This window comes from Bos taurus, chromosome 20 (assembly GCF_002263795.3).
Source record: "Bos taurus isolate L1 Dominette 01449 registration number 42190680 breed Hereford chromosome 20, ARS-UCD2.0, whole genome shotgun sequence".
NCBI classification, from domain to species: Eukaryota; Metazoa; Chordata; class Mammalia; order Artiodactyla; family Bovidae; genus Bos; species Bos taurus.
The window spans coordinates 66,612,454-66,639,158 of NC_037347.1; the positions used below are offsets into that span (position 1 = coordinate 66,612,454).

The window sequence follows — 26,705 nt, forward strand, 5'->3', positions numbered from 1 at the left end:
CTTTTTCCTCCCTGGGTACCCGGGACTTCTTATCAGCCTGCCTAGGAATTGACTGTCTGTACAGGAGGAGTCAGGCAGCTGGGTTCCCTGTCTCTGAAAGTAGAGCTGGGTGCTGTGCCTGACCCCGTCACCTGTGCCCTCGTGTGCCCCGTGGAGAGGGGCCTTCAGTTTAGCATCACGCGTGGTTTCTGTAAAAGCACGTGTTGTTTTCTTTTAGAAGCCACAGTAGGTAGATTTTTTTTTTAATCTGCCTGGTGAAAATCTCCGGCTGCTTCGCACCCTGGTTACATCACGCGGGATCTCTCATCACGGCGAGCCTGCCCTCGCCCTGGTGCTCGGCCCAGGAGTTGACCCCCAGCGTGTGGGATCTCAGGTCTCCCACCAGGGTTTGGACCCACGTTCCCTGCATGGCGAGGCAGAGTCTTAACCACCAGACCCCAAGGAGGGCCCCAATAGGTTGATGTCAGTTTGAATTTTCGGGAGTCCCCGTCTCACATTGGGGTTTTGGTTCTCTTCTGATGGTTAGTACCTGTGTGAGAGGCGGGAGGATGTAGTTTAGAGCCACTGTCAGACTCCCCAGGTTCAAATCCCACCAGCGTCTGGTAGGTGAGTTATGTGACGTTTCCAGGCTCCACATAGGAAACGAGGCTTCCGTCTTGAACTTGGAGGACATTAGGTCGATGGCAAAGGTCCGAGCCTCCTCGGCAAGTGGACCCTCAGGAGCCTCAGTCCCCACCTCACTCTGGGAGCTGACTCTCAGGGTCTATAGTGGAGCCCCAGCACGTGTGGCCTATTTTAAACACTTGTCAGGAGACTCTCTTAGTTTCCACGTCTTTCTCTCCTCACTCTCCCTTTTTTTGTTAATAGTCAATGGTAGAAAAGCTAGTTTGGGCAGAATAAGCCGTCCAAAGTGAGGAACTGTTGGCAAGATGAATTTTGAAGATTTGACATTTTAAGGGACTTGAAACCCCTGCCAAGCCGCCCACTTCCTTCTCCCGGATCGCGGCCCCAGTTCCGGCAAGTCTAAGGCTGGGTTGCTGGTCCCACCTGCCAGCCTGGGGGCGAGCGTGGCCCCCTGTCCGCTGCCTTTAACCCGACGCCGCCTTTGCGCTCGCAGAGGGCTTTGTCATCGCCAACGACGTGGACAACAGGCGGTGCTACCTGCTGGTGCACCAGGCCAAGCGGCTGGGCAGCCCCTGCATCATGGTGGTCAACCACGACGCGTCCTGCATCCCGCGCCTGCAGGTGGACGTCAACGGCAGGAAGGAGATCCTCTTCTACGACCGCATCCTCTGTGATGTCCCTTGCAGGTACCGTCAGGAGGCCGGGAAGCCCAGCGTCCCCACGAGAAAGCAAATCAGAGTCTAAAGTGAAGCTGCACGTGGGTAGTGAATCTGTCACAGCTGGTTTGAAGAGAGAGGCAGTGTGAGCCTAAATCAGAAAATAGAAACAATTTTAGTGATAAACTGAAGGAGATCAGAGAGGGGTGGTTTTAATGGTCTTGAAAGGGAACATGAAGACGATAGCGGAGAGCAGTGATATCACTAGGGCCTTGTTGCGGGCACTGTGCCGGGAGTGAGGTGTGAGTGTTCATTCAGCGCCTGCTTGCGGGGAGTGTAGATACAGTGTCACAGCGTAATAATCGGTGTTAACACCCGGTGAATCCTGAGGAGGACATCCAAGGGTTCCGTGAAGGTTGGCGAACTCATGCATTTGTACACATATCTTTCTTCGATATTTATTACGTTAGATTTTTGTAGAGTTTACTGATAAGAGAATTTCAAGGTATAGCTGAATTACTGAGTTTTTCCAGAAAGGAAGGAGTAAAAGTAAAGTGGCTAAGCTCCCGGAGACAGTGCCGTAGACGTGGACGTCAAACGTGTCTCTCTGAGCACGTGACTTGGCCAGACTGTTCTACCAAACCCTCCATCGTGCTTTGTTAGCTCTAAAGGCAGCGTTTAAGTGGGATGCATTGTTACCAAGTCCTGTCTTGTTTAAACAAATGGTAGTTTTACTGCTGGTGGCAGAGCTCGGTGGCGGTATTACTGTGTGTCAAACACCCGGAAGAATTCTCCTTCAGAAAAGTTGAAATAGGTCATGAGCTGCATTCGTTTTTGTTTTTTTTTATCTCAGATTGCAGGTTTTTAGTTTTCTTTTGGATTAGATGTTTTCCCACTCCTGTGGTTTTTTTATCCTCTCTCTTTTTTTAAATTGGAGGATAATTGCTTTACCACGTGTGCTGGCCTCTGCCATACATTCCCGTGACTCGGCTTCGGCGGGTGTACACCGTCCCCTCCCTCCGTCTCCCACCCCTCTAGGTGGTCACGGAGCACTGGGTTGTGCTCCCTGTGTTCTTGTGATCAGAGATACAACACTGTGCCCGTGATGTGCCCTCTGAGTTGTAAGCTGCGGCAGTCATAATTGTAGTCCCCACAGTACAGCAGGGGATGTCATTTGAAAGCCGTGATATCTCACAGGACATTTCCACCCTGCAGAGCCTTCACCTCAAGGACATGTGACTAGACCCACAGTGAAAATTATGTTTTACAGGGAAAGCCAGCGGACACAGGAATTCCTCCAAAAAATCTGGGGTTCAAAATTAGACCCGGACAAAAAGACTTAATTGGTCAACTGTATTATGAAATTTACATGGAAATGATTTCTGTTAAATGGGAGTAGAAATTTTTTAAATGTTTAATTGATACAGAGAACACTCGTGGTAGAGAAATTAAATTGGCTTGCTGAATTTGCTGAGGAAGTCCTTTATAAGTTTATCATTATTCATGTAATTCTGATTAAAATGCTGCTGTTGATCAGCAAGTTTCTAAGTAGCAGGATCAGATTGTTATCTATGTTCAGAGTTCTTTCCTAGGTCTGGAGATGGTGTTTTGATGGTATTTCTCTTAAATGGAAGCAAATTACTGTCTCTTTGTCGAGTGAGGTTTCCTACTCAGATCTTATATTTCCTTGTTGAATTAAAATTGAAATATGATTAGAAAGTTTAATGCATTAGAGTGTCCTCCACACAGAAATAGGAAGTTTATTGGGGCTTGTGAGAATTAGATTGTTTTCTAAGTGGTACTCATAATACCCTTTAGCATAGATTATTAAGCTCCAGTCATCCTGTGGTACAGAGTTTTAAGTTCTTAAATCCCTTTCTTTGCAGTGGAGATGGCACAATGAGAAAAAACGTCGACGTCTGGAAGAAGTGGAGCGCCTTGAACAGCCTGCAGCTGCACGGGTAAGTCAGCTGCACCTCCCTGGTGGCCCTGGGCGACGAGGAGGTGAGTGAAGGCTTACAGTCGAATCCCTGAGCGTGCAGAGCTTCAGCTGGCTGACGCAAGCCTCGGAGCTGCCTTCTTGAGTCTGCATATTTGTCAGGAGTTGGTTCTGAAACCTTTCAAGAGTAGGACACGAAATTCTATACATTTCAGGTATGCATGTATCGAAAATGCCTTTTATTTTCTAAACATGTTGTCCATGAAAAGACCGTTTCTTACTAATCTTTCTCCTCTCTGTTTTCAGTTCTTCGTGTTGAATTATTTTACCTTTTAACATCTGATCTCAGAAATATTTATGGCTATCTTTAAAAAATTTTTTGAAAAGTTCTTAAAACTGAAAGGAAAAAGGCAGTCTTATAACTCAGATATATTTTATAATTCCTCGTGTATTGTAGTGTTTCCTGTGCATAGGGATTTTTTAAATTGTAGTGTCCACAGAGCTTTGGCTTTTTATCTCATTTAACATCAGAATCACAGATACAGAACTGTGGGTGACCTAGAGTGTGCGCGCGTGTGTGCTCAGTCGCTCGGTCGTGTCCAGCTCTTTGCAACTCTGTGGACTACAGGCCACCAGGCTCCTCTGTCCATGGGGTTTTTCCAGGCAAGAATACTGGAGTGGGTTGCCATTTCCTTCCCTGGGATATTTTCCCCACCCAGGGATCAAACCTGAGTCTCCTTCATTGATAGGCGGATCTGTACCATTGAAACACCACCTGTGAAGCCCTGATCTAGAGTATCCTAATGAATATTTTTATAATCCTGATACTAATCCATATTATCTAAATTTATTGCTTAACTACTGTGATAATTGGGGGGGGGGCAAAATTCACTGGTACAGAAAAAAAAATTAATGAAAGTTAAAAAAAAGTATCTGTAAACAATGTTGATACTTATCTACATTATCCAAATTTATTACTTAAATATTCTGATAATTGAGAAAAAAACCAAAATCCACTGGTGCAGAAAAAATAATGAAAGTAAAAAAAAGTATCTATAAGCAGTGTTGTTTTTGCAGCCAGTTAAGCCGACTGTGCCCTTTCCCCATGGGGGCCCAGTGTGCAGTGGCTGCAGACAGCAGCCTCCTTGGGAGTGTGTGCACCTGTTCCCTGTACAGGTTGCCCTAAGGGACCTTGGAGACAACTCTTTCTAGTGGGCATTCATGACTGGCCTGCTGTCCCCAGTCTATCCCTGGGTTGGGAGGATCCCCTGGAGAAGGAAATGGCAACCCACTCCAGAACCCTTGCCTGGAGAATCCCATGGACAGAGGAGCCTGGTAGGCTACAGTCCATGGGGTCGCAAAGAGTCGGACACGACTGAGAAACTTCACTTTCACTTTCATAAGCAATGTTGTTACTGTTCTGTTAACCTTTCCCAACATGTGAATGAGCAAAGCATAAAGCTAACAACTGAATTCAATATATTAGGAAAATTTCACTATTAAAAAGACCGTACAAATACATGATATTTCTTTCTATTAGCAGTTGGTGTATTCTAAACCTAAATTCATGTTTCATATGAAGCACTGAATTGATACAGTTAAGTAATAAATTTAGATAACATAGGTTAGTATCAACACTGTTTACAGATACTTTGTTTGTTTTTCAATTATCAGAATAGTGAAGTAATAAATTTAGATAATATAGATTAGTATCAGGATTACAGAGGTCATCTAAAATAGTCATAGTCAACACTTAGAGGATGCCATCTGCATACACATATACACACCCAGTGTAGCTTAAGCGTATTAATCGCATCGCATTGGACCTCCCTGGTGGCCCAGTGATGAAGAATCTCCCTGCGCACGCGGGGGACGTGGGTTCGACCCCTGGTCTGGGAAGATCCCACGTGCCTTGGGGCAGCTGAGCCTGTGAGCCGCAGCTGCTGGAGGTCTCGCGCATAGAGCCTGTGCTCTGCAACAGAGACCTAGCGCAGCCAGAACTAAAGTGAAAATGAGTGAGTGCACAGAATTCACTTTTAAATGAAGCGTGTCACGTAGACTTAGAAGATGTGATTTACTTTCACAGAGGAACAGAAAATGGAGTTATGTTGAAAATTTTTTTTTTAAATGGAGTTATGTTGAAAATCCTGGTATTCAAAAAGGTATTTCTTCTGTGAAGAGCCTTATGAACAAAAGGAAAGTCTTTTAAAAGATTGGAGACACTATTTTTGTGAATGGCACATTCTGGGTTTATGGGTATTGGTTGCTCCCCGCATGGGAGATGAAGGATTTCTACAGATACGTTCCTGGTATCTTCTGTCCCCTCAACCTCCCGGTTTTATTAATTTCACTGTCATTTTGAAAAGGGAAAGTTTTGTAATAAGTCAGTTGGTTTCCCAAATTCTCTCCATAATTTTACCTCGGAACTATATTGGGATGCATTAAAAATAATGAAATAGTGCCATTTGTAGTAACATGGATGGGCTTAGCGATGATCATACGAGGTGAAGTAAGCCAGACAGATAAAGTGCCACCTGATGCCACTTACATGTGGAGTCTAAAAACTACAGCAAGCTAGTGACTGTCACAGGTGGAAATCAGGCTCACAGATACGGGGAGCAGACTGGTGGTTACCAGTGGCAAGGGGAGGAGGGACAATGCAGGACTTGGGACTCTTGTTTTTAATCAGCACGAAGCACCTTAAATAGGCTTACACTGACTTCCTTTAGAACCTTAAAAGGTGTAATGAGCGTTGTTCATTTTACAGAGAGTGTTTTGTATTTTGTTGTAGGTCTGTCATAGTGAAGTCGCTCAGTTGTGTCCGACTCTTTGCAACCCCATGGACAGTAGCCAACCAGGCTCCTCTGTCCATGGGATTTTCTAGGCAAGAATACTGGAGTGGATTGCCATTTCCTTCTCCAGGGGATCTTCCCAACCCAGGGATCGAAGCCGGGTCTCCTGCATTGTAGGCAGATGCTTTACCGTCTGAGCCAGCAAGTCTGTCCTAAACTAATGAATACCTGCTCTAGTAGGGCCTGTGATGCGTGTGCCGTATGGTTGTGCTTGTCGTAAAGTAACCTAGTATCTGGCCCTCAGTTTACAGCTACGGATTGCAACACGGGGTGCTGAGCAGCTAGTGGAGGGGGGCAGGATGGTGTACTCTACGTGTTCGCTGAATCCCATCGAGGATGAAGCCGTCATAGCGTCTCTACTGGAAAAGAGTGAAGGTAAGTGCGTGACGGATCTTTAGGAAAATGTATTTCAGAACCTTTATTGCTGTGGTGCATTCTCCTGTAGACTTTTTCTAACTTTGTTCACGGACATTAGCTTGTATGATTAGTCCATAAACCCTACAATGAGGTGTATGTGTGCTTGTCAAGTCGCTTCAGTCGGGTCCGACTCTTTTCAAGCCTATGGACTGTAGCCCGCCAGGCTTCTCTGTCCATGGGATTCTCCAGGCACGAATACGGGAGTGGGTTGCAGTGCCCTCCTCCAGGGGAACGTCCCAGACAAGCCCACCTCTCTTATGTCTCCGGCATCGACAGGCAGGGTCTCTGCCACTAGCGCCACTCGGGAATCCTCAAAATGAGGTAGCCCTGATTACAGACATGCTTCTGTAATGAATTTTTAATTTTCCATGAAAAATGAGTTTTGCCTGTTTTCTTTCTATAAGTTTGAAAGGTGGTATCAGATCCTTTACCACACCGTTGCATTTTTAAAAAGTTTTAATTGTGGTAAAACACACGTAATTTCAAATTATACAGTTAATTTAAAACATGCAGTTCACCAGCGTAACTGCGTTCACTCTGTTGTGTAGCCAGGCTCCCGAGCTCTTGATCTTGCAAATGAGCTTCTAGGCCCTTTGAGCAGCTCCCCCATATCCCCCCGCCCCAGCCCTCCCTGCTGTATTTTCCGTCTCTGTGTGTGACTGCTCTAGGTATCGCCTCTGAGCGGAATTCTGCAGCATTTTTTTGTGTGACCGACCGGCTTATTTAGGATCATGTCCCCAAAGTTTATTCACGTTAGATGATATACTCTCAGAATTTCCCTCGTTTTTAAGGCTGAAGATACTCATTGTATGTTTAGACTGTACTTTGTTCATTCATTGATCTGTCGGTGACACTTGGGTCGCTTCCACGTTTTAGTTGCTGTGATAACGCTGCTTTGCACCTGGCTATACCAGCGACTCTTGAAAGACCCTGCTCTCAGTTCTTTTGGGTGTATACGTGAGTGAAATTGCTGCAGCCTGTGGTGATCCTGTGTTTATTTGTTGAGGACCCACAATGCTTTTTCCACAGCAGCCGCACCATTTTATGTCTCTACCAACAGTGCACAGGTTTTCCAGCTCCTCTGCATCCTCACCAGCACTCGCCATTTTCTGCTTTCTTGACTATTAACCATCCCAATGGGAGGGAGGTCTTACCACACTGTTTTACGCTGAGGGACCAGACATAACGTTTCATGTTTTCATGTCAAATATTTCTCCTTTTATGTTTTTGCTGAAATGTTAATCTTTTCCATCAAATTCTCCTTAAAGCAAATAGTGGGAAATTTAAAACTAATAACATCTCCTGAATAGAATGCTACTTGCGTATGAAGCAGGTTGAAATGTAGATCCTGAAACTGGTGTGCATTTCCTGAGATGGTGTCCACGACTGTCTCAGCTTCTGTTACATTCTTCTCAGTGGCTGAAAGGCCTGTGCTGAGAGGTCAGCCCTCCTGTTCTCACCTTTGCGGTCCTTTCAGTTTGAATTTCCTGTGTCGTATTTTGTTTCGCTACACTTATCTGAGACTTGATTTCTGTGTCATGTTTTCCGTATGGAAAAGCTCCACACTTTTGGTGGTGCTCTATTTCAGAAGGCCGGTAAAGAGAAAGGTCACGGGTGATGTAATTTGACAGTAACTGAGAGTCCTGTTCCCTGAGCACCCTCTCACTGGGCAGGTGGGTCTTCCGTCTGCGTTTTGCTGTCACAGCTGTCTCTTTGCACATGGTTGCTCCAGACCACATCGTGGGTGTCTCATTCCCATGCTCCATCAGAGGCGTGTGTGTAGACGTGGCTTCATCAGACAGTGACTTTTGCTGGGTCTTGTCCTCTGCATTTGCTGGGGATCTTAACTGCAGGGGTGGGGCCCCCACCTGAACGTCCTCAGACCCAGCAGAGGGGATAGGTGGCCAGTAGGCGTTCAGTCAGTGCTCGCTTCTGACCCAGATGCTAGCAGAGAGTCACCGCTGAGCCAGGGCAGCGTTGGACTGAGAAAACCAGCTTCCGTGTTTGCACTGTTACCTGGTGTTCGCGTTTAGGAGCCAGGATGTTTGGATGTCCCGTGGCGGCCGGCGTGACGCTTTTGTCGACGTTTCTCCCTGTTGGACCTCCGCCTTGGGGATTCTTCGGCTTTGTTTTCATGAGCCCTGCGTTTTTCACAGCTTCCACGGAGCTGTGTTGGATTTTCCTTTTTGTGAGGCTGTCCATGGATCTGTCCGTGGGTTGTGGTGGGTAGTTCATCTGAGAGGTTTCCTGTAACGGCCCCAGAGTAGAGCTTCTTGTAATGGCGCTCCTATGAACACCGCTTTAGAAGGGGGCTGTCGTCCTGATGGCCGTTTTAGAAAACCAGCTTGGACCTGAAGCTGAATGTTTAAAAATGTCCACAGTTTCATCGTGTTGCTTTTTGGATCGGTATGTTTGTTCGAGATAAAGGCATGCAGACGCAGGTCATTCCTTGGTGTGACTGGAGACCAGGAGCCGGCCGAGCGCAGGGTCCCGCCCTGTGTGCGTTCTAGGCCGCCCGCGTGGCCGCGCCTCGGGCGCAGCGTGGACTCTGCAGCTGATTCCTGCAGCAGCTCCCGTGCTGCCCTTCACCCACGTGGTGGCACTTGCTCTAAGTGTGCAGGTCCGTGGGCTTGAGTGACTCTTGATGCTACGCTGTGGAGAAGAGCTCATTTACGGTCAGTCCTTGACCCACCCCAGAAGTCTCTGATCTGCTCTGTCTGGGTGGGTCTGGCCTCCCGGGACAGTCTGTAAACAGGATCTTAGAGTGTGCGATCTTTTACAGCTGTTTCCTTTCACTGGGATAACGGGAGTTTTTGTTTTGCTGTTGACCCGCAGGTGCTTTGGAGCTCGCCGACGTGTCTTCAGAGTTGCCAGGACTGAAGTGGGTGCCTGGGCTCTCGCAGTGGAAGGTAGTCTCCCGCCAGGACTCTGGCTCAAAAGGGCGGGTCAACTTACTAGGCGTCTTAGAGTCGTGAGAATTTTAAAGCATCCACTCTAGGGTAACTTGAATAAATGGTTCATTTGATTATGCAACTTAGAATCAGTTTCAGAATTATGTTTAATGACAAACGGTACGTTTATACAAGTATTTCTGGCAGTGGAAGTTCTCCTACCTTTATTCTGTAATCACGAGTCAGCTTTGTTTATGTACAAGTATAGCTTTGCTTTCTTCCCTTTTAATTGGCTGGGATTCCAAGCTTTGTTTCCAGTAGGAAGCAATTCACTTCTCAGTGTTAGCCCAGGAACGGTCTGAGTCTTGTTTTATAAAAGAAAGAGAGAAAAAATAACCCGCTTGGAAAATGAAAATGCCACCTCATAGAATGAGTGTCCTGGTTCATGGAATAAAAGATGGTGTCATTTCTTTCCTTGCAAACCGTCCTCCTCTCTTTAGGGAGAAATGAGACGTGCCATCTCTTGAGAGCTTCCCCACCCCCTCTTCTGGCTTTCCCTGCTCTCAGATGGGCTGGTCGTTGAGTCCCAACCCTCTGGCCCTGCAGGTGATGACGAAAGATGGGCAGTGGTTCACATCCTGGGACGATGTCCCCCACAACAGACACACCCAGATCCGGCCGACCATGTTCCCCCCGAAGGACCCCGAGAAGCTCCAGGCCATGCACCTGGAGCGCTGGTGAGTTTCCTGGGAGATGCGTCTCGGGCGTTTCCTGCATGGGCTGTGCTGTGCCCTTGGCTGAACTTTTGGACCTGAACTTTACAGCAAGTAAGGTTCTCAGTGTCTCCTAGCTGCTGGTAGCAAGCAGCTGTGTTGTAAACTTAAAAAACCAAACCGGTGTGAACGTAAATGGCGATGTTCTAGACATTGCATTTTCAACTCCTTACAGGTGACACACTGCCGTTCTCTCAGTGAGGGTTGTGTGTTGTATTGTGAGTAATATATTGTGTTATGAGAGTGTATTTTGGATCAGTTAAACAGGGTAAGTTGTGTATGCGTGTGCTTTTTCAGTCTTAGAATATTACCACATCATCAGAACACTGGAGGCTTCTTTGTGGCGGTGTTGGTGAAGAAGGCTTCGATGCCGTGGAATAAGCGTCCTCCAAAGGTAAGCGTCTCCCGGGACAGCAGAGCGTGCTGTGTGGCCTTGCTAACCGGTGAGGCAGGAGCTGACCACGGAGCATGTTTGCAGGGTGGAGGGCAGTTGGGTGTTCTTGTGTGTGTGGTGGTGATGGTGTCCTTATATTTTTGAGTTTTCCAAAAAGCACCAATTTCTTAAAACTTTTAATTAAAGTCGCTCAGTTGTGTCTGACTCTTTGTGACCCCATGGACTGTACCATCCATGAAATTCTCCAGGCCAAAATACTGGAGTGGGTAGCCTTTCCCTTCTCCAGGGCATCTTCCCAACCCAGGGATTGAACTCAGGTCTCCCACATTGCAGGCAGATTCTTTACCAGCTAAGCCACAGGGAAGCCCAAGAATACTGGAGTGGGTGGCCTTTCCCTTCTCCAGGGGATCTTCCCAACTCAGGGATGGAACCCAGGTCTCTCCCGCATTGCAGGCGGATTCTTTACCAGCTGAGCCACCTTATAAGGGAAGTGGAAAAGGTGGAGTTTGGGAATTGCATGGGCTATGGTCCTTGGAGTAGACACGGACTGCAGAGTCGGACGTGACCGAGCGACTTAACACACACACACACCTTCCTTCTGCATCTTCAACTTGCTTCTTTAATAAAACTTGAAGAGGCGTGAAGACTGCTCTGTGGCTCAGTCAGAATCCCTGCTGGTGGTGTCTGAGCCCTGCGTTCCCACGGGTGGTTTTCAGCTGGGACAGCTCTGCCAGCCGCAGGCCGGCAGCCTTCCCCTTGGCCGTGAGGGGCAATGCCAGGCTGTCCAGGCCTGCCTCAGGTGGACGTGGGCAGGGCTGATCCGTCATAATGAACCTCAGCCGCCCCCAGGGTTGTGTGAGGGAGGCCATGAGGCAGAGAGGTGGGGAGAGGGCAGCTGCTGCTCTTTTATTTTTTTTAAATAATTTTATTTATTTGTTTTTGGCTGTGCTGGGCCATCTTTGCCATGAAGGCTTTTCTCTAGTCACGGTATGGAGGCGTCTCTTTGCAGCGGGTTCTCTTGTCGAGGAGCACAGGCTCCAGGAAGTATGCATGGGCTCGTGAGTTGTGGCTCGCAGGCTCAGTAATCGTGGCCCGCGGGGTCTCCCCAAACCCCTGGCGGGTGAATTCTTTACCCCTAGCCACCAGGGAACCCCGAGGGCAGCCTCTGAGTCTTAACTCAGGCTTGTGGTGTGAAGCGCGGTACCCCCCTTTGTCAGCGTGCGGTGGGACTTGATAGCTCGTCCATCAGCACGCCTCCTGTTGCCGTGGACTGGGGCCTGGGGTCACTGTCAGCGGGGCTCTAATTTCTTCGGGTCCGTGTGGGAAGATGAGGACCGGTGGTGCTTATAGCCTTCGGAGAAACAGAAGCCAACCATTCTCTAGGGTATGGCTCATCCAGGTAGATGCCTGCAGGCACAGCCTCATGGCGAGGTGACGCGGCGCTTCCGAGCAGTCGTCCTGGGGCTTGTGAGGCTGGAGAGGGTCCCCTGGAGGCGGGGCTCCTGCCTCTCACAGCCCTTGGTCCCCGTCAGGAGAGGAGGCGTGGAGCTCACAGCCGGGCGCTCAACATGTGAACGCCGACCTCGTCTGCAACTGAATCATCTTGCAACTGTTGCCTTACATTACATGTGATTTTCATGCAGTCACAATGTTACTAATGAAGTAGTTTGTATGCTTTCGTTCTGAGACTTAAAAACTGTGAATTTTGCACTCTGAGATCCATCTTACTTTGCACTGGTCACATTTGACCTGGTCAGAGCACTCGTGAGCCCACCTAGCATGGCGCTGCTGGGGCCACGTGATAAGACGGGGCCTTGGTCTTCAGGACGCCATTGTCCCGTTGAAGCGATGCAGAGTGTGAATGCTTCTGGAGCTGGGGCCGGGGAGAGGCATGCGGACAGAGTGCTGTTGGTGTCATTGTGAGGGCGCCGGGTCAGATCTCAGCATTGCGCCCAACAGAAGGAGCTTCCTGGGTCAAGGGGCGCGGGAAGGGGGCTCTGGAAAGCAGGCGGTTTCCAGACTTGAGGGGCGGGGTGGAAAGGACACACAGCCTTGCTAACCTTGGCAGAGGATTTGGGGGTTTGTTCTTTGTTTGCCTTTTTCTTTTACAATTAAACCACGTTTCTGGGAGGCAGTGTTGCACAGCGTTACAGAACCTTAACCAGCCTGTCCGCTTAATAGCTTTGTGAACCTGACAGACGTGTTGGACTTTCCCGTGTACATAACCTGATTTGTAAACTCACTTCATAAGGGTTGGGAAATACCACTTTTACCAGCCTGGTGACTTGTTAGAAAGGACGTACAGTTTTAAAGAAGGTTACCAAGTTGAGATGTAATGGACACAGACCATCGTGTCGGCTCAGGGGCACCAGGGTGATTCTGTGCACATACACCTGGTTGTGGGGTGTCTTTTCCCAAGGTGAGAGCTTTTAAGGTCTCTCATAGCAAGTTTGAAGTATATAAGCAGCGTTGTTACCAGTAGTCCCTGTGCTGTGTGTCACGCGATCTTTTGTTGTCTAAGATCTTACATAAGGTATACGTAAAAAGTTAACGGCAGTAAGACACTTTGCTCATTTTTCAGCAAGTGGTCCCTCCATCGTGGGAGGTGCACTTCATCTTTCTTCCGTTGGGCCCTGGAGCGTTTCCACTCTCCTCTCTGAGTCCTTGTCTTTCTTCTCGGCCCTGTGTAGCGTGTCTGGAAGCGTGTGACTCACCGCACAGAGCAGATGCCTGGCAGAATTTCTGGGTGAAGACAGGCCGGTGTTGCTGGCCCCCGCTAAGAAACAGGAAGTTAAAACTAGACTCTGTGCCCATGAATTCTGCTTATAATAGCAGATTTAAAATACTTTTTTAAAGAATCCTGTTGTCTGTCTTTTGCATGTGAATTGCTGTATTCGTTCGGGTGGGTTTTGTGGCCCTGGAATCTTCCCTGCCTGTGTCAGGACAGAGGCAGTTGCTGTCCCAGTGTTAACGAGCGTGTCCCTGTCCAGCTGCAGGGTGAGCTGGCAGAGCCGCGGGCCCCCGTCCCCCCAAGCCCTGCGGAGCCCATGGCGGGCTGCACCTCTGACACCTCGGAGCTGGAGAGCAAGCTGGCACCTGGCATCAGCGACACAGGAGCAGTGGAGAGAGCAGAGAACATGGACAGCAGTGGGAGTAAGAGGGACGGCGTGTGCGGGTGAGGACCGCTGCATCGTGGCCCTCGCGCCCCAGCGTCTGCCCAGCCCTCGGGGTTCAGCAGGGTCCAGGTGGCGGCTTCGCAGGGGCGAGCAGGTCCTGGCTGTGTGGGCCCCGGGGCCGATAACCGCAGGGGATGGACGCCTCGGATCGTCCTCCGCAAGGAAGAGACCCGCGTCCCTGCAGGGCGGGGTGGGGCTGCGGGGAGGATTGGGCTGGAGGGACTACTGCGACCCCTCCCTGACGGATGCCCTCATCCCATACCCGCCTCAGCCCTCCTCCATCCAAGAAAATGAAGCTGTTTGGGTTTAAGGAAGATCCCTTTGTGTTTATTCCCGAAGACGACCCGCTGTTTCCACCTATCCAGTAAGGATTCGTTCGGCCTGTTACAATTCCTTGTTTATGTTTACCGTGGGGTTAAATGCACACGGGGTCACGTGTAACCATAGTTGTTCTTTTAGCTCCTTTTTAATTGCCTGTGAGAGCTGGGGGAAGCTTTAGAGGGTGTTTACCAAACCCTTCAGTTTAAGGTGAGCAGTAATCAGAGAATGCTGGACCCCTGAAGGCAGAGATGACGGAGATGGGGACTCTGGACTGGGGGCCTGAGTGGGAAGCCCTCGGTGGGGGTCCATGGCCAGGGCGCCCCACCTTGCTGCCGGTTAGGGAGGGTTGGTCGGGTGGGGTTTCTGGGTCGATCACAGGGGAAAGGTGCTCAGGATATCTGTCGGGTTCACTTCTTCCTTGTCGGTTAAATTTAGCGTCTGTGAACCAAAGTGCTCACATATGCTGTCCTGTAGATGACTGGTCCTTTGCCTGTGTTTGTGAAAATCCCTCCTAAAATGTCCGTGAAGGGGGAGTGTTCTCAGGTGTGTTGTTGGAATTCGGGGGAGACGCTGTGCCTGTGAATACAGGTCCTGGATCCAGGAGGTGCAGGCCAAGCGGGGGACGTTAGGGTTAGACAGTGGGCGTCCAGGGCAGAGCCCCCGGCCCTGAACCACACGAGCATGAGACATTAGACCATGCAGGGGCGGGACGCCACAAGGCTGGCGTCATGTTTGAGCTGAACCCTCGTAACCAGCTGTGTCTCTTTAACAGGAAGTTTTATGCTTTGGATCCCTCGTTCCCAAAGACGAATCTGTTAACCCGTACCACGGAAGGAAAGAAGAGGCAGCTCTACATGGTGTCCAAGGAGCTGAGAAACGTGCTGCTGAACAACAGCGAGAGGATGAAGGTGGGGTCCCGGCCACGGAGGGCCGTCCTTTCTCGCTGCTCCCGCTTTGTTGGAGGGGCCAGGGCTCAGCTGCCCACCCGGGGGTCTCAGAGCCGCCAGTGGTCGCAGGTCGCCTGCCTAGGGGTCTCAGAGCCACCAGTGGGCACGGGCCGCCCTTCTGGGGGTCTCAGAGCCACCAGTGGGCTCGGGCCGCCCTTCTGGGGGTCTCAGAGCCACCAGTGGGCGCGGGCCGCCCTTCTGGGGGTCTCAGAGCCACCAGTGGGTGCGGGCCGCCCGCCCAGGGGTCTCAGAGCCGCCATTGGGTGCAGGCCGTCCGGCCGCGTCCTTCCCTCCGTCTGTGTCGTGGGGCACCGGGGCCTGCCTGCTGCTCTGTGGGCCTTGGTTTCGTGTGTTCTTAACGGTAGCCTTTAGGGCCTGCATTTACTTGCTGAACTGTGTTCCCAGCTCATTTCCCTCTTGCCTGTTTGTTTCACACGGCCTACCTCTGTGTGGTCTGGAGGTCCTGGGCGTCACATCTTCTCAGGACAGGGCTCGACACTGTCCTTTCCCAGGGGCCCACCGGGGTTTCCAGGGTGATGGCAGCCTTGCTCCTGATGGCCCGTGGACCACATGCATTTCTTGTGTTCTCAGAGTTTCCTAGTTTTAGTGTCTTATTTAAGTGCTAATTATTGGGCTTCCCTGGTGGCTCAGTGGTAAAAAAAAAAATCCACCTGCCAATGCGGGAGACATGGCTTTGATCCCTGGGGCAGAAAGATCCTCTGGAAAAGGAAATGGCAACCCACTCCAGTATTCTTGGCTGGGAAATCCATGGTCAGAGGAGCCTGGCAGAATACAGTCCATGGGGTCTCAAAAAGTCAGACAGGACTTCGCAACTGAGCGCATACACACGCGTGTGCTAAGTGTTAGTATAAGCCACGTAAAGCAGAACCGCTTGAGGACTTCAGTCAGGCTGAGAGAGTGTCTGTTTTAGTCAGAGGACCGTGGCGGCCACTTCTTCCCTTCTTTGAGCAGCTGCTGACAGCTTGGTCTCCTCGGGGGCTGACGGAAGGGAGTATTCCCATTGATTTTTCTGACTTCCGCTTTCATGCGTTTGTTTCATCTGTGTTTTCCATCACAGGTCATTAACACCGGGATTAAAGTCTGGTGTCGAAATAACAGCGGTGAAGAGTTCGACTGTGCTTTCCGGTTGGCACAGGAGGTGAGGGCGTGGACAGGTGCTTCTGGGCCGGCCTGGTTTCTGCCTCCAGCGGGAGCTCTCATGGTTTCTGAGCTCTCCTGGGCTGGGGGGTATGTCTGCCTGTGCGACCCCCTGTCACCGGGGTCCCCCCACCCCCGGGTAGGGGCCGTGCTGAGGGGGCAGACCCCGGGCACCGCCTCACACTGGTCGTCACGGTGATGGGTCTCTGTATCCCCCAGGGAATATATACGTTGTATCCGTTTATTAACTCAAGAATCATCACCGTATCAATAGAAGACGTCCAAGTTCTGTTAACCCAGGAAAACCCGTTCTTTAGGAAGCTCAGCAGCGAGGCCTACAGCCAGGTCAAGGACATGGGTAAGCGGCGTGACGCGAAGACGCAGCCCGTCCTCCCCTGGGGCGGCTCGGCGCTCCCGCCTGCTGGGCCTTTCTCGCCTCGTGTTCTGCACGCTGAGGCTCGGTTCTCAGGGCCTGCATCCACCTGCCGAGGGATCTGAGGGACGGAGGCGGTAGTCCCCGCACGCCGATGGGGGATTAGTCCCCGCTCTCCCCGGCCTGCCCCTCGCGCCAGCCTGTGCAGGTGTGGGGCCGGCAGATGGGGTGGGGATCTGTGGGCGGGGAAGCCGAGGCCCAGGAGGGCAGCCAGCACAGGATGTGGTTCGTTTGGCGTCTTGGCCAGCCCCCCGCGCTGCAGGGCGCGTTGGGCTCAGCCGGGCTTTCCTGTCTCCCAGCCTTCCACCCTACATCTCTCTAGTGAGGTTTTCAGCTCAGAATGAAAATAGGGCTGCCGGGGATTCTAATTGCATTTGCTTTCTGTTCTCGCTTCCTTCTTTATCGCTGAACCCGCGTTTCTGGCTCGGTTAGAGGGAGACGGTATAGACGCAGTATTAAAGTCGCGCAGGCACGCCGCGGCCTCCCCTCGCTCGACTCCTCGGGTGGAACCGCGTTCACCGTGGGGGTTGTCGTCAAGGATAAGGGAACTGCTTGGAGTCAGTTTTGTTTTTTTCCTTTTAATCCTGCCTTTAGATGATTGCAGTATGATTTTGACAATTTTTATATGTTCTTTCCCGCTGTTTCTGGGAGTTGGACCAATTATCTTTTTAATCTTGCGTTTTGAGAATTAAGCAGTGGTTAATCCCCATCTCCCTGCGCCCGAAAGAGCCTTGCAGAGTGGCCGAATCCCTGAGCGCTCTGACTCCACTGTCTCCACGGCCCCACTTGGTACCTGGTGTGGGGCAGCCTGGTGGGCTTCTAAAGAAAGGCCTCTGGCCTCTTCCGAGACCCCTGAGACCTAGCATCTAGGTTCTCTCCTCTGGGCCCGTGAATGAGGGCAGCAGAGGCGTCTGGGCCCGGAGGGCTCAAGCAGCGGTGTCTGTTTCTCTTCCAGCCAAGGGCAGCGTCGTCCTGAAGTATGAGCCGGACCCCACGTAAGTGAGATGCTCCGCCCTCGAAGCCTCCGCGTTCTGTGGGAGAGGGCAGGGTTGTGTCTTAGAAGCCTTTCAGAACTGCAGTGTTCCCGGGTGTCACCGTGACGATCCTCTTTATGAAGCACCTGTGCATGTTTGTTCAGAGGATAAAGCGAAGGGTCAGTGTAAAGACGGCCGTTAAGAGAGGCTGCGTTCTCCCACGCCTGCCGGCCGTGTCCGGTGCTGTTGCCCTGCCCGTGGGGGCGGCCGTGCCAGCCGCCATGGCCCCCAGGACCACCGCTCAGTGACACCCCTCACAGGAGGGTGTGGTTCCGGGTGGTCCGCACTTGCCAGAAACGGGACAGGGGACTTGAGTGCTGGCCCGGGGCCCTCAGCGGGGCGGGGGTGGCCGAGTCAGCATCTGCACCCCAGCTGGTCCCCACTCAGCAGCTGCCTCTGACAAAACGCTGCCTCCCGAAGAGGAGAGAGAACAGGCCCTGGGCTGGAGAGCGGTTTGGGCAGCTCATCCCGAGGCGGGCCTTGGCCTGACTCTGGGTGGTGGGAGGGAAGCTGGGGGCCCAGCCCCTGAGGTGGAGCCAGCGGCGGGGCCTGGCCTCAGGGGGCTCTGCACCGCCCAGGGTGGAGGGGGCAGGTCAGTTTTAAGATATTAGTATTTGGGCGGCTCACAGAAAATTTAAAATGGGCAGTTTTAAGGTGTGGGTTCAGTGTTCCATGTACGCTGGTTTCTGCCAGTTGAAGTACTGAGGTGAAAAGAGCTTCAGGAATTAGATGTTTTTTTTTTTAAGGAAGAAAACTGGAGTATGAGAATTGTGTTAGGTTTTTCTTTCATCGTTTTTTTAGTCAACTAAAATTGTTCTAAAAAAATAGAAAGGTCCGATAGATTTCTGTCTCTCTCTTTTAGTGGTTTTTCTTACTGGTTCAGGCCTTTCTCATCTTTTTCTGTTTGTTTTTTCTTAGTTATTACTTAAACCCTTGTTTGGTTCTTGCTCCGCCTGCATCACTGATGCCTGTCGCCAGTGGGCTTGGGACATGTGTTTACTTAACAAGGCCTTTAGGAGCTCAAAAACTAGACCAGAGTCTCCTGCGAAAGGAGCTAAACACAGTGCGTGTGGCCCACTGTGACAGGCACCGTGCTGGGTAAGGGGCACCCAAGTGGCACCGACCGTCAGCGCCCTCCTCCCTAGGACAGGCCGGCGCGTCGGGGCGGTGTTGTCAGGGGTGCGGACCCAGACCGCATTGCCGGGAGCCTCGAGTGTGGGGAGGGCGGGTGCCCTGGTTCCCGACCCTGAGCCCCTGCCATCCCGGCTCCGGGCCGTGTCATCCAGCCTCTGGGGGCCTCGGTGTGCTCGTGTGTCCGGATGGGCTGTGAGGGACAGGGCTGCGTGCCTTGTCGGTCAGTAGGCAGGGAGGCGTAGGGATAGGCCTTCAGACTTGAGAGGGCGCAGGTGCCTGCAGATGCTCACGGTGAGAGTGCTGGACGTCTGCAGACTTGGGGGCTCGCCCGCGAGTTTGTAGAGGGAGACACTGGCCAGCCTGAGGGCCTTGGCGGTATTCGAGTCGGGAGGAGGGACGCCCGTAGGAGGGCAGACCGGCTTGGGGGTGGCTGTGGGCGCGGTCGTCTGCGCTGGCCTCTGAGGCTGCCGTGAGCAGACGAGGACCGCTAACCAGGAGCCGCTCTGTGCGCAGGAAGCCGGACACGCTGCAGTGCCCCATCGTGCTGTGCGGCTGGCGCGGCAAGGCCTCCGTGCGGACTTTCGTGCCCAGGAACGAGCGGCTGCACTACCTGCGCATGATGGGGCTGGAGGTGCCGGTGGGAAAGAAGCGAGAGGGCGCCGCTGCGGCGCCCGGTGCGGCCAGCCCCGCGGAGCCGGAAGACGGGCCGGGTGCGCCCAGCCCCGCCGAACCGGAACACGGGCCGGGTGCGGGCAGCCCCGCGGAGCCGGAAGTCGGGGCCGGTGCTGAGCAAGAGGCCGGCCCGGACGCCTCCTCAGGCGGGGACCCGGCGGAGGCTGGCCTGCCCCGGTGAGCCGCGGGGGCCCCGCCGGGGTTGCCCCGAAGACCAGATCTAGGACGTGCCTGTGAAGACGGAGCTGACAGGAGGCCTGGTCTCGGAATGATCCCAGGACTGCCTTCACGTGGAGCTGACAGAAAGTATCTTTGTAGCTTGTTAGTAAGTGCTCACTTTGTATCTTCAGCAAAGTTGATCCGCTGTGCCTGTTGTCGGGAACAGACTTGGATCATTCGAAGTCTTACTCTGCCACGAAATGCAGCTGCCCTGGCAGGAAGTTTCAGGTCCCCTTTGTTATGCCTGTATCGGTCTTAAGGCCCAGAACCTCTTTTTAAGTGTTATTTGTAGAGAGAATCTGTCACTCCTTCCAGGTCATTGGAAGACTACTGTCAGCTTTAATAATTGTATTGAGTTGCACATGAGTGTGACGTTAGTATGCGGTGGGGTTAACATCTGAAGTGTCAGATGACTTCCTGTGCCTTTGGAATAAAGGGTAAAACAAACTTTATCTCACAGTAAGAGCTTATTGTGAGTTGTGATACTAGTTATGAGGGTTTCGTGTGCTTTGATTGGAATGCTCTGCAATTAAATAATTTTTAAATGGGGTTTGGGATCCTTGGAAAGTTTAAATAAAGAATTATTAATGAAAACATGTATGTGTGTGATTCAAGTTGTACTCCACTTCGTGTGGTAGAAGGAACAGACTTATTTTGGGGCAAATGGAAGTGTTAGAATTAGAAGCTTCTTAGCTGGTGGAGGGAATGTTAATGTGAAGACGTGAAGTCACTCGGTCATGACTGCAGCCCGCCAGGCTCCCCCGTCCATGGTATTCTCCAGGCAAGAACACTGGAGTGGGTGGCCATTCCCTTCTGCAGGGGATCTTCCCGACCCAGGGATCGAACCTGTGTCTCTTGCGTTGCAGGCAGATTCTTTACCGTCTGAGCCGCAGGGGAAGTCCAGCTCTTTAATGAAGTCCAAGGTTGGGCGTGAGAGCACTTGAGAGGACTTGCCTACGTCACCTTTTATCCTCTAGAGGGCGGTGTTGACGCTGCAGCGCAGTGAGTCTGGCTCGGCTGAGAAGGGCCTCTTAGCAGCCTGGGGACTGACAGCCCTTCCGGCCTGCTCCTTGGGGCACTGCGCTCGCCCGGCAGGTGCCGCCTGGCCGTGTCAGTTAATCCGTTAACTGAGTCCCTGCCGGGTGCCAGGCGGAGCTCTGGGTGCTGGGGACGCCGCTTTTCAAGGCAGTCAGTTTTCAAAAGATTACGGTACAGTGAACACTCCCATCCCCAACGGCTTTCACAGTGCGCACAGTTGTCTTAGTGCTCTGCTTATTTCCCACCTTTTTCTGTTGTTTTGAAGTAGGTCGTTTCTAACAATTCAAAAGATAAGGACTGTTTTTCTCTTTAAAAAATAAGCTCAGTAACTTGACACCAAAGACAGTAACAGTTCCTTAATGTGAGATACCTTACATGAAAATTCTGTGCGTTGAAAACTGTTAAGACGTGGATGAGAGAAATTGAAGACGCAAATAAATGGAAAGATACTCCATGCTCGTGGGTTGGAAGAATTAATGTTAAAAATGTCCATAATGCCTGAAGTGATCTTACAGATTTTCCTAGTTAAGTTTTACTGAGGTTAAAGCTGCCTGCCCATTTCTTCCCTCTTCCTTATCAGACTTTAATTACTCTTGGTAGTTTTTCCTGAACCGGTTTTTTACCATCAGTTCAGTTCAGTTGCTCAGTCGTGTTTGACTCTTTGTGACCCCATGGACTGCAACATGCCAGGCCTCCCTGTCCATCACCAACTCCTGGAGTTTGCTCAAACTCATGTCCATTGAGTCGGTGATGCAGTCCCTTCAAATGTTGAACAAACACAAACAGTGAGGAAATTCAGGGCTCTGCAGCCTACGTGGGAGGAGAGAGGATAAACGTGGATGGGGGCTACAGGAGAACCCAGGGGCGGGTTGAAACTAGAGGTCCCGGTGTGACAGGGTTTTAAACAACGTACAGGTAATGCATAACACCGTGTGTGCTCGCACAGTCATGTTGATTTCCTAGTTCTCTCTGCTGAGAGGGTTTATGAGAAACAGCACCCCAGCAGCAGTGAGCACTCCTAATACCAGACCTTGATTTCTAACAACCAGATTCCATTGCAAGGATAAAGGGACCTGGGGGAGACTCCACATGACAGATACATGAGGGACGTCACAATTAGAAGCAGGTCCCGGCAGCCAAAACTGGAACAATGACAGTAATACACCTTCCTGAACAAAACAGGAATCCTTGAGTTCATGATACAAATAAATGAATAAGGAAGCAAACGGGACAAGAAAAAATGTTTAATAGCTCTAGTCCAAGCTATGGCTATTTTAGTAGTAACGTACAGGTGTGAGAGTTGGACTATAGAGAAAGCTGAGTGCCGAAAATTAGATGCTTTTGAACTGTCCCCTTCTCCCGCCTTCAATCTTTCCTAGCATCAGGGTCTTTTCCAATGAGTCAACCCTTTGCATCAGGTGGCCAAAGTGTTGAAGCTTCAGCTTCAGCATCAGTCCTTCCAATGAATATTCAGGACTGATCTCCTTAGGATGGACTGGTTGGATCTCCTTGCAGTCCAAGGGACTCTCAAGAGTCTTCTCCAACATCACAGTTCAAAAGCATCAAATTTTCGGCACTCAGCTTTCTCTGTAGTCCAGCTCTCACACCTATACATTACTACTAAAATAGCCATAGCTTGGACTAGGGCTATTAAACATTTTTTCTTGTCCCCTGTTTGCTTCCTTATTCATTTATTTGTATCATGAACTCAAGGATTCCTGTTTTGTTGAGGAAGGTGTATTACTGTCATTGTCCCAGTTGTGGCTGCCGGGACCTGCTTCTAATTGATTGTGACGTCCCTCGTGTATCTGACATGTGGAGTCTCCCCCGGGTCCCTTTATCCTTGCAATGGAATCTTGGTTAGAAACCAAGGTCTGGTATTAGGAGTGCTCACTGCTGCTGGGGTGCTGTTTCTCATAAACCCTCTCAGCAGAGAGAACTAGGAAATCAACGTGGCTCTGCGAGCATGCACTGTGTTGTGCGTTACCTGTACATTGTTTAAAACCCTGTCACACCGGGACCTCTAATTTCAACCCGCCCCTGGGTTCTCCTGTAGCCCCCGTCCACGTTTACCCTCTCTCCTCCCACGTAGGCCGCAGAGCCCTGAATTTCCTCACTGTTTGTGTTTGTTCAACGTTTGAAGAGACTGATTCCCTCTTGGGCTGAAAGCCTCACACGCTGGCCCTTCCAGTTCCCACTGACTGTGCCAGGGCCACAGCCGCCATCCTCTGACCCTCTTCCCCGAAGGTCCCTGCCGGCCAGTGCCAGCATGAATGTCAGCACCAACCACAGGGAATGGGCAGCTCCTAGTTTAGAAAGTTTCTCCTCTAGAGCTTCTTTAAAAAACGGGTAGGGGGTGGCAGAGAGGCTTAAGATGGGGGGTCACACGGCAGAAACCAACACAACACTGTAAAGCGATTATCCTCGAAATGAAAATAAATTTAAAAAATGCAAAACTCTAGCCCTACTTATCAGAGGATATTTCTCATGGCTGGGCTAGAATCTACACCCACTGTGGTCTGACAGGGAGGCAAGTGGAGGACCAATGGTTTATATAACCTTAGCTTGTACAGGGCTGACCCTGTAAAGACAAGTTAGAACTCTTACTGTTTTCTTTGCAATAAAGAATCCCAGCATTTGTTCAGTTGAGGAACTTGACATTTTGAGTAGTTATGATCTGTAGAGGCCTGGGTTCGAGGTTCAAACCCAGTTGTATTCACACTGCATCATAGTTAACCATGGGCTCATTCAGTCAGCAAAGCGCCCTTGAGTATTTAGATCTCTTCCCAATTTGACACATAAGCAAACCAGTTCATCTCAGTTCAGTCGCTCAGTCGTGTCCAACTCTTTGTGACCCCATGGACTGCAGCACTCCAGGCCTCCCTGTCCATCGCCAACTCCCGGAGTTTACTCAAACTCATGTGCATCGAGTCGGTGCTGCCATCCAACCATCTCATCCTCTGTCGTCCCTTCTCCTCCCGCCTTCAATCTTTCGCAGCGTCAGGGTCTTTTCCAGTGAGTCAGTTCTTCGCATCAGGTGGCCGCAGTATCGGCACACCAGGCCTAGGTAATTGCAGTTATTGAACAGGGCAATGACTGGCCTTTGCCAGTGATATTTAAGTGACTCAGTCATACTGACCCGTGTCAGTCAGATATGACCAGGAGAAACCAGTCATGTGAGCTGGGAAACGGAAGAACTGCTGACTGTAGCGGGGTTGGAGTAATGAGGGGCTAGCTGGTAAAACGAGAGAAGGCTGCTGGGAGCCAGAGCACCTTAGGAAGAATTTACCATTCCTCACCTGGGGGTTTGCTGGGGAGGGGGCCACCACAGCTCACTGAATAGCAGGAATGTAGCTGTGTCTTTGCACTTGTGGAACTTGCTGGAAGCCTGGCTCCTGGGGTGCTGGGGACGGCTAGTGGCCGCGGGAGGCCGCTGGCCATTACACACTGCAGGAGCCTGGCGCCGGGTCTCCCTGGCTCCAGAATCTTGGAAGTTAGGACCTCTCCTTCCCGCAGTGCCTCTCTGGTGCCCTCTACTGGCAGAACTGTCTCAAGGGCCCAGGTGAGGACGATGATTGGATGAGTGGAGCCCTGACATGAGGAGTCGATAACTGATACGTGACTCATTCAATACAGCAACCGAAGGGAGGGGGGCTTATTATTACCCCTACTTACAGGTAAGGAAACTGCAGCAAAGAATTAAGTAATTACCAGATACCACACAGCGTGAGCGACAAAGCTGGGATTCCAGTTTTTCAAGTATTTGTTGGCTGCATCTGATCATAGTGCAGCCTGCGAGGCCTTTGCCACAGCAGGTGGGTCCCGTGTGCCCTGCCGGCTCCAGAGTTGCCCCACGCCCTGTGGGGTCTTACTTCCCCGACCAGGGACTGAACCCGTGTCCCCTGCATTGGAAGGCAGATCCTTAACCCCCGGACCACCAGGGAAGTCCCCAGGATTCCAATTTTTTAAAACGCGTGGGAGCCACAGGAGCAGCATCTCAAGACACCTCCCCTTTCAAGGGCTGGCTGCACTGGCTGCTTTTCAGTGACCACGTTTTCATGATTTCAGCTGCTTTTCAAAGCTGCCAGAGAAGAGTAGACCTCCGGAGGTACAAATGTGATACCTGAGTGTGTGTTTTCTGGCTTCTTTTAAAATGAAGCCTATTTAAAACCTCTGAGCTGCTTTTGTCAGATGTAAACGTGAGCACTTTTCTCAAAGCACAGGAAATTAGAAGAGTTTGCCTAGTTTGAGGCATGGGTTGAATCCAGACATCTAATTTCACAGCGCCCCCTCCCCCAAACGCTAGAAAAAACTACAGTAACCGTATTTTAACAAACAAAAGCAAAAGAGAGGGCAGTGCAGAAGCAACATGGTTTCAGAAGCTGGAAAGCAGGCAGACAGGTAGTAAGAAGAGAATCCGGAGGGAAGCACTAAGCCCACGATGAGAAGAACCGAGAAGCCAGCCACATGCGGCCCTTCCCTCGGCTCCTGAATGTTCGGGGCAGACAGTCTCCCCGTGGAAGACTCTTCTCTGGAACCTGTCCAGCTCCAGAGGAAAGATCTAGGGTTCCTGGCCTCGGGGTTCCCCAGAGCTGGCACCTCTGAAGTCGCCCTCAGAACTGGCATGTCACCCCAGCTGTGTAGCTGATACACCTTGGAGCCCTCGAGTAGCGCAGAGGGGGCAGCCTGGGAGTCCCAGGCCTCAGAAACCGCCGCCGGCATCCAACACAGAGATCAAAGCAAGCAGGGAAAAAAAAAATAAGAAAAAAAAACAGGAAGAAGCACAGACTTTCCAGGGAGGAGAAAGCTTCTTTAAAAGAGTCCCTTTTATTAAAAAAGTTGGGGACCCCCCCTGGGGGTCCAGTGGGTTAAGACTTTGCCTTCCAATCAGTGCAAGGCCTGCGGATTCGATCCCTGGTCGGGGAGCGAAGATCCCACAAGCCTCGCAGCCAAGAAACAGAAAACAGAAGCAGTATTGTAACAAAGTCAATAAAGACTTTAAAAAAAGGTTCGGTGATGGCGGTGTGTGACTAAGCCTGATGCGACCCCTTAAAACCAAAAATAAACGTTAACAAGGGTGTTTCTCACATGAATGCTCCACTGAAGGTTTCTTTCCAATTCTAATCAACATTCTGGTGAGGAGTTTCTGCTCTGAAAGGAGTGTTGAAGGAGAAAAGACAGAGCTGGCCTAAGACAGGTTTCTCTTCCAGACACAAACCCTCCCCTGAGTACGTAGTGGGCGTGGCTGAATGAGACCCACACGTCCAGAAATAATGGCTGCTTGGCCGCCACTGAGAGAGCAAGGTTTAAAGCTTAAAAGCATCTGTTTCCTTTGAACTGTGGAATCCGTCTTTGAGAAGATGGATAAAATAAATTTCCTAAAAAGAAAATGACAACATACGTAACTTCAACCCAGCGAGTCCACTTCCTGCGCTTGCAAATGAGCAAAACGATGTGTCTACATCATTGATGCCACACTGTTTACAACAGAAAACCAGAAAGGCCGTAACATCCATGGCCAGGGCGCCGGTGAAATGAATGATCCCTAACCACTGAGCAAACTCTGGGAGATGGTGACGGACGGGCAAGGCTGGCATGCTGCAGTCCATGGAGTTGTGAAGAGTCGGACACGGCTGAGCCACTAAACAGCAACAACAGAGGAACACTTGATGCCATTGAAATTGTGGGAGGAAGTCAAGAGTCTTCTCCTGGTGAAGGAGCACAGCACGCCCCAAATCATCCAGCCAGTTGTGACACATGTGTCACCAGGAAGGTCATCAGATACCCCATGACCAGGGTTGGTACCAGAGTACCTCCACCGGTTTTTCCAGTGGTCATGTATGCATGTGAGAGTTGGACTACAAAGAAAGCTGAGCGCAGAAGAATTGATGCTTTTGAACTATCGTGTTGGAGAAGACTCTTGAGAGTCCCTTGGACTGCAAGGAGATCCAACCAGTCCATCGTAAAGGAGATCAGTCCTGGGTGTTCATTGGAGGGAATGATGCTGAAGCTGAAACTCCAATACTT

At 50.9% G+C, this 26,705-nt stretch overlaps 1 protein-coding gene and 1 non-coding gene across 3 annotated transcripts in view; both read left to right on the top strand.

The window, feature by feature from the left end:
- NSUN2 (NOP2/Sun RNA methyltransferase 2) overlaps positions 1–20,236 on the top strand; it is a 33,594-nt gene extending 13,358 nt beyond the window's left edge. Inside the window, exons 7-19 of one of the 2 annotated variants that reach the window (XM_002696449.6) lie at positions 1,118–1,310; positions 3,167–3,241; positions 6,316–6,446; positions 9,324–9,397; positions 9,986–10,116; positions 10,450–10,546; positions 13,537–13,721; positions 13,994–14,086; positions 14,816–14,951; positions 16,069–16,149; positions 16,368–16,506; positions 17,537–17,576; positions 19,263–20,236. In XM_002696449.6, coding sequence (XP_002696495.1) covers positions 1,118–1,310; positions 3,167–3,241; positions 6,316–6,446; positions 9,324–9,397; positions 9,986–10,116; positions 10,450–10,546; positions 13,537–13,721; positions 13,994–14,086; positions 14,816–14,951; positions 16,069–16,149; positions 16,368–16,506; positions 17,537–17,576; positions 19,263–19,602 — 1,715 coding nt within the window. In that variant the 3' untranslated portion in view covers positions 19,603–20,236. The remainder of the gene's footprint in view (positions 1–1,117; positions 1,311–3,166; positions 3,242–6,315; positions 6,447–9,323; positions 9,398–9,985; positions 10,117–10,449; positions 10,547–13,536; positions 13,722–13,993; positions 14,087–14,815; positions 14,952–16,068; positions 16,150–16,367; positions 16,507–17,536; positions 17,577–19,262) is intronic. The other variant, XM_010816852.3, reaches the window with a different exon arrangement.
- On the top strand, positions 4,291–4,423 carry LOC112443079 (small nucleolar RNA SNORA70). The gene has a single exon (XR_003031349.1). It is a non-coding gene; the product is annotated as a small nucleolar RNA SNORA70 (small nucleolar RNA).
- Positions 20,237–26,705: the final 6,469 nt, after the last annotated feature.